Here is a 7,165-nt window from a genome sequence, read left to right on the forward strand (position 1 = left end):
CTGGCGGCGAGCTGCACGGCGTGAGACACGGATCGAGAGCAGAGACCAGTAGAGACAGACGAGAGGGACAGAGAGACAAACCACCAGAGACTCCACTCCACCGCCAACACATCCAGATCTCCACCCGAGCTCTGGGGCTGCTGATTGTTCCTCGAGCCGGGTCGAAGCTGAGCTCCCAGTGCAGGCTGGTCTCCTAGTGGCATCAGGAATCAAACTGGCAACGGGTCTCGGAATCAAACCCACGGTCCCCGTCCTCCAGCAGAGGAGGGGACATCAAACAATGGAGGAGGAAAATGTTCAGAAGGAAAACAGTGACAACAATCACAGCTAAAGGCCTGTTACATTCAAACATACCCAGAAAGCCCGGTGGCAAACATACTAAATAAGTTCCGGCCTAATGCAATAATCTCCATAATCTGCAAATCGATGGAGGGAGATCAGACCGATCACATGAGCACCACACAGAGATGCTGACTCGGCTGAGTCCTGTCAACAAACACAGAATTCATCCCAAAGGACACGCCAACATTTACCTGTCTGTGACATCAGAGCTCACCTGTCTGTGACATCAGGGCTCACCCATCTGTGACATCAGACTGTGACATCAGAGCTCACCTGTCTCTCAGCTGGTGAAGGTGATTATGTTTTTGTTTGTCTGTATTAATGAACAGTCAAAGTTACGAAAGCCTCTCTCTCTCCCTCTCTCTCCCTCTCTCTCTCTCCCCCCCCCCCCCCCTCTCCCTCTCTCTCTCCCCTTCTCTCTCCCTCTCTCTCTCTCCCTTTCTCTCCCACTCTCTCTGTCTCCCTCTCTCCCTCTCCCCCCTTCTCTCTCTCTCTCCCTTACTCTCCCACTCTCTCTCTCTCCCTCTCTCTCTCTCTCTCCCCCCTCTCTCCCTCTCTCTTTGGGGGGTGGTACTCAGTGTTTGTGGGGTGTGTGTGTGTGTGTGTGTGTTTGGTGCCACGCAGTGTACCAGTGCGTGTGACTCGGTGGTGGACAGAGCAGGAGGCAGATCACAGATCTTGTAAGAAGCCTCTGGACAGATTGACCTCAGGTCCTGATTAGGCCCGGAGCCCCGGTCCTGCCCCGGTCCTGCTCCGGTTTTCTGCAGGACTCCTCGCGGCACCTGCAGGCTGCTGTGTGACTGAGAGGGAAATATTTTCCCTGGACCTGATTCAAACTTTGAGGGGAAAGAGAAAAAAACGTGGGCAGCGGCATTACGCCATCCGTGCCTCTCTTGGAAAGAAGTGGGATTTAAAGAAGTTCCTTCCAGCCCGTCCAGCAGAATGGAGCCGTGCGCGGTCTAATGCGAGTCCGCGTCCCCGAGCCTGCTGGCGGATCCCTGCTCCTCTGTCTCCGCCCGGACCTCCGCAGCACCATGGTTCTGACGCATGACGCACGGGACAATCACGACTCTCCGGATCTGTTTCTTCACTTTCACAGCCTGGCTCATGTCGACGGGTCCTTGTAGAGGAGCCTCGCTTCTCCCCCCGGTGGAACCTCAGAGGATGAGAGGCTGGACGGGGGTTCTGAACAGACTGAGCGGTATTACAATGACGGTTTGGCCAAAGGCAAAAGGGTTTTAGGATGAAACTTGTGAAGCGTCTTTGTCTCCTGCTGAGCTGCTGGACTCTCATGTACCTGCACCCCGTCCTCGGTTCCCTGAGCCGGAGCAGACCGACCGAGCCCCACCACCGGTACCGGCTGGGAGAGGCAGCGGAGAGCGCGACAGGCGGAGAGCAAGTCCCCGGGAGAACCGGCAGTTCCACCCTGACGCCCGGCAGACACCCGGTGCCCGGGGCGTGGAGACCGTCCCCGCTCGTTCCGGCGAGGATCACGAGTATCCGCGCGAGTCCGCCGTTAATCCAGGCTGAGTTGACTGTTGTAAAAAGCTCCGGCACTGCGGTGACATCCGCGTCCCTCCGCAGCGGGGCCGTGCCGGTGAACCGTGCACAGCTGCAGCACCGGGACCGGGACCGAGCAGGGAGCCTGGGGCGCAAAGACGCCGTGCGCTCCTGGCTGCCCGGAGGAGATGCTCGCTCCAAAGCGCACGCGCCCGCGGCTCTGAGCGCGCATGCAGCTGTGAAAGGAGTCAGGACTGTGGACGGAGGAGGTGGAGGCGTGAGCTCACCGGCTAGACATGTTGGGAAGGTTGCTCCAAGAGCAGCCGGAGCGGCACCGAGAGGAGCCGCTCCGGTGCGCACCGGGGATCCACAGAGAGCTGATCCACAGAGAGGAGCCGCTCCGGTGCGCACCGGGGATCCACAGAGAGCTGATCCACAGAGAGGAGCCGCTCCGGTGCGCACCGGGGATCCACCGAGAGGAGCCTTTGTGCAGAAGCAGCCTCTGGGTCAGAAGGCGGCTCCGGTGGCGCAGCGAGGATCCAGCTACAAAACCCTGAAAGTGAGCGACCGGGAGCCGCATCCCAAGCAGCCGCTGGTGATCCCTCACGACTACATGCTGTCTCTGTACTGGTCCCTGTCCAGCGGAGACCTGAACAGCAGCGCTCTGCACGAGGCGGGTCTGGCCAACACCATCACCAGCTTCGTGGATAAAGGACAAGGTAAACACCGCCGCTCTGGGTTCATCCAGCTCTGCCTCTGTTCGTGATGCTCTGGATCGTCTGGAGCTAAGCTTCATTGAGCAATTTGTGTTTCTGAATCACGTCTTAACTTCCTGATAGTTCTGGTTCATTCTGAATGATGAGGATTAAACTTACAATGACAGTGATATATTTAAATTATTCAGGTAAAGCAGATGGAATAAACCAGATAAAACCCTGAAGTCCCGGTCCTGAGGACATACTGCTCTTTGTCTCTGTAATGAGGTGTATCACCTAATGACTGTGAATACTTTGGGTTTGACAGCAGCTCTGCTGCAGCTGAGGGATGAAAGCTGGTGAAAGAGTTGGAGACACCAGGAGCGAGGGCAGAGAGGAGGTGATGGTTCAGGATCCAGGGAAAGGTTAGAGGAGAGGGACCTGGTGCTGAATGAGGAGGAGGCGTGGAGATGTGAGGGAGAGGACTAGAGGTCAAACCCTGTCTAAAGGTCACTAGAGGAGGGAGCTGCAGGGAACCAGACCCATGTCTGGGGATCCATGAGGAAGAAGAGCATCTGGAGGGGGGGCGAGCAGGTCAGCTGCTGGTACACTGGGAACGATGGGAAAAGAGATGTTACTCATAACTGAGCTGGAACTGAGTTCAAAGCTGCAGGAAGCTGCTGAGCTCAGAACTATCACACATCAACATGTCAGTGGCATGTGGAGCCGCTCAGCCTTCACTCTCTGGAGCTCCATGTTCAGATTGATGCTCACAGAAGATCAGAAGTTAGCCTGGCTACATAATCCAGTTATTAAAGCACCATTCCCAACAGATTATGGGATGTGGAGTTACTTACATATTCCAATAATTACCTAAACAGTCAACCTCAGCCTTTTTTTCTGCTTTCCGATATAAATATATTTACTATCCTGCTCCAGGATAAAATCTCTTTTTATATGATTTTCTGAAATGATGGAGGAAATGAGTAGAAAGTGACTTCCTGAACCAGAGAGGTTGTGAAAGTGACATCATGGTGTGAGTTTAGTGAAGAGTGGGATCACAGCTTCTTCTGTGAGTCTCATGTTTCCAGCTCCGGCCTCATTAGCAGTCAGCTCTCACATGATAAGGATGTTTTCTTTACTGTTTAATACTAGTGAGAAACACTGTGGACAGGGAGTCAAGTCTGAGGGTGTTTAGCTACACGCCTGTGCACATGCATGTAGCTCGTGTGTATTTACAGCGTCTTGTGTATTTATTTGTGTGCGTGCTGTTGCAGGTTGGTTTGTGTAGGTGTATGTGTGACTGTGTGTGTTTCCAGCCATCTGGTCCCTGGTTGGCAGCAGTGCTGCTTCACGGCCTCAGGAGGGTAAATAAACACTCTCTGACCACAAGGAGGGCGGCCCCCTGTGTAATGTTATGCTTACGCTGTAAAACTGTTTAAAACAATGTTTAAATGACCAGAGTTTAATGTTTCTAGCTCCACTGAAGGTTTACATTTGCAGCACTTAATGTACTTTTAATTTGGCCTTTATTTGTTTAGCGTGTTCTCCTCAACACGCGGGTGACCTCCCCCGCGTGTTGAAGGTGTAACTGATGACCTGACACGTCTCTCACTCGCTCACATTAACTCAGTTCCCTCTCTTCGGCCTTCCTCCCTTTTCTTTCTCTCTCTCTTTCGTTGATTCTTCTCTCGTTTGCCACGTTGCTCAAACGTCCACCGATGAACCGTGGTCTCAGATTACACATGGCTCGCCTCACGTTAAACACATGAGTGAAACAAGCACGACTACCTAATGAGGGTCACGTGATCAGGCTGTGACATCACCAAGGCAAGCCATGGTGACATCATGATGGTATCACTACAGGCGCAGTCCTTCACACTACTTCCTGTTGAGGAGATGATCTGTGACAGTTCACACACACGTGCACACGGAGCTTCAGGTCCACGATAACAAACCTGATGGTGCTGATCCTGAGTCAGCGCTGAAGGTTCAGGATCTAGATATGGAACATGTCACTGTGGGGAAACAACGTGAGAGACTTTTCTAGGGTTAGCGTGGTTTCAGGAGAATCAGCGCCCCCTACAGGAATAGTGAAACCAGTTTGTATTATGTTTGCAGCGTCCTGTAGAAGTGATTAGAGCATAATAAACTATAATAAGTAGATCAGTTTGTGGTATCAGTTATTGTTCTGTTTATCGTCAGATAATAAAAAAAAATTTGAAACAAGCCCAATGTGATGAATCAGATGTGCAAATCAAGAAAAGCATCAAATTAACACTTTTGAGAAGCTTAAACCAAAAAATAAATATAAAGTAATCACAACATTTTGATTATTTCTTTATCAAATGTATTGCTGATTACTTTTCTGTTCACTGACTTCCTGCCATTTGTCTGTGCGCCCACATTCATCTACATCTGTTCCTCTGAACACGCCGGCCTGTGCTCCCCCCCCCCCCATCCTGTGTGCACCTGCACTTTTTATGTTACATGTGCGTCTGCGAGTGATTTGTCTTCTCCGTGCTCGTCCTCTTCTCCGTGTTGTGTTTCCCTTCCTGTCGGCCTGTCTCACATTTCTTGGTCTGTCTCTCTTGTCTCAGATGAGCGCGGGCCCCAGCTGAGGCGGCAGAGGTATCACTTCAACACCAGCTCCCTGGAACGAGACGGGCTCCTGGGGGCCGAGCTGCGCATCCTGAGGAAGCGCCTGTCTGACCCCCGCAGGGCCTCGGTGGGATCTGTGGACGGAGGCCGAGGAGGAGACGGGGGTGGAGGAGGCTCGTCCCCGTGCCTGAAGCTCTACACCTGCGCCTCAGGTAAACAGAAGGCTGCCGTGCTCCAGACTAAGACCACGGAGGACCTGCTCAGCGGCTTCGGCAGCAGATGGGAAGTGTTTGACATATGGAAACTCTTCAAGGGCTTGAAACACCAGCAGCACCAGCACTCCCAGCAGCTGTGCTTTGAACTGGAGGCTCTGGAGCACAGAGGCGGCCGGCCCGTGGACCTGCGCACGCTCGGGTTCGCACGGCTCGGCCGGACCAACAAGGAAAAGGCTTTCTTCTTGGCGTTTGGCAAAAGCAAGAAGCGTGACCTTTTTTACAACGAGATCAAAGCCCGGTCCGGCCACGACAACAAGACCGTCTACGAGTACCTGTTCACGCAGAGACGGATGCGGCGGGCCCCTGCTGCCAGGGGGGGGGCCAAGAAGCCTCTGCAGCCGCCGCAGTCCCTCCCCCAACACCAGGTGGTGAAGGCGAGGCCGCGCTGCAACCGGAAACACCTCCACGTGAACTTCAAGGAGATGGGCTGGGACGACTGGATCATCGCTCCGCTGGAGTACAACGCGTACCACTGTGACGGCGCCTGCGACTTCCCCATCCGCTCGCACCTGGAGCCGACCAACCACGCCATCATACAGACGCTCATCAACTCCATGGACCCCGAGGCGGCGCCGCCCACCTGCTGCGTGCCCACGCGACTCACCCCCATCAGCATCCTCTACATCGACTCGTCCAACAACGTGGTGTACAAGCAGTACGAGGACATGGTGGTGGAGGCCTGTGGCTGCAGGTAGCAGAGAAGGGCGAGAGAGGACGAGAGAGAAAGACACTTCCTGCCCTTCACTTTAAGAAACGACGGGACTGTTAACGCCGAGGGAGAGAGTTGTTATTTCAACTGACGGTGACAGAACTCACTGCTCAGCAACAGACTCTATCTTTCACTCTCAAGTGGTCTGTCCGGCTGCATACCGAAGACTGTGGGACACTGAGACTAAACAGGGAGAGACACACATGGAGGTGTTGCTCTTTAACGCAACACTCACAGAAACATGTGTTGTGTTGTTGTTGAACAGGATGTGTCCGAGAGACCGAACAGAGCAGACGGCTGTTCTCATCTTTATCGCCCGCTCTATCGTATTCTTTATTCCTCTTCAGATTTGTATCTTCGACTGATCTCGGTGTAAAAAGTTTATTTGTAATAGAAATGCTATCGACACATATTTGACTTATACTCACAAATGCCCTTTTCCAGCACTTACCTGCCGATGTGCCTTCGGCCTTTCACACGAGGAGTCGTCCGAGACTTTTCCAACAAAGCATGTGAAGAATGTCTGACGTGTAAATAAAGTGATGAAGTGCTGATCTGACCTGATACAAATGTGGGAAAGTTGCATAAAATGCTCTCCAGAAAAACAGAGACAGAAATGTCTAATTGACTGAGCTCCAACTCCTCTATCAGTCTGAACCTGCGTGGACGGAAACATCTGAGGAATTTATCGTTTTCAGATGCCAAGTGACGAAAGAATGTTTGGTTTGGAACGTCAGCGTTTCATTGGTTTAACCAGCAGCTGCCGAGTTAGCTGAAGAACATTAGTTCACACGTATGGAAGAAGTTTGTCTGTTAATAAATTTCATCCTTAGATTTAACATCTTGTTTCTGTTTCTCACTTTTTAAATGGTCAGATTTGATATTTCCTGTTTACTGTGCTAAAACATATACTCTATATAACTATATGTTATACTGTTTATATAAATATAAATAAGATAAATGTTTAACTTAGTGATCAGGGCCGAGCTTCAACGTTAGAAACATATCAGCTTCACAAGCTTCGACAAACCAGTTGATCAGGA

At 52.1% G+C, this 7,165-nt stretch overlaps 1 protein-coding gene across 1 annotated transcript; it reads left to right on the forward strand.

The window, feature by feature from the left end:
• Positions 1 to 1,585: 1,585 nt before the first annotated feature.
• On the forward strand, positions 1,586 to 6,961 carry gdf5 (growth differentiation factor 5). The gene is made up of 3 exons (XM_053442475.1): positions 1,586 to 2,161; positions 2,282 to 2,561; positions 5,138 to 6,961. The coding sequence occupies exons 1-3, from the start codon at positions 1,586 to 1,588 to the stop codon at positions 6,106 to 6,108; spliced, it is 1,827 nt and encodes a 608-aa protein (XP_053298450.1). The 3' UTR covers positions 6,109 to 6,961.
• The last annotated feature ends 204 nt before the right edge of the window (positions 6,962 to 7,165 follow it).

This window comes from Pleuronectes platessa, chromosome 2 (genome assembly GCF_947347685.1).
Source record: "Pleuronectes platessa chromosome 2, fPlePla1.1, whole genome shotgun sequence".
Lineage (NCBI taxonomy): Eukaryota > Metazoa > Chordata > Actinopteri > Pleuronectiformes > Pleuronectidae > Pleuronectes > Pleuronectes platessa.

Excerpts from the sequence above, each read along its gene's own strand:
- gdf5 (XM_053442475.1), top strand. The coding sequence starts at position 1,586 with ATGAAACTTGTGAAGCGTCTTTGTCTCCTGCTGAGCTGCTGGACTCTC. Across the intron at positions 2,162-2,281 it reads TTGGGAAGGTTGCTCCAAGA|AGAGGAGCCGCTCCGGTGCG; the intron begins GCAGCCGGAGCG and ends GCTGATCCACAG. Across the intron at positions 2,562-5,137 it reads CTTCGTGGATAAAGGACAAG|ATGAGCGCGGGCCCCAGCTG; the intron begins GTAAACACCGCC and ends CTCTTGTCTCAG.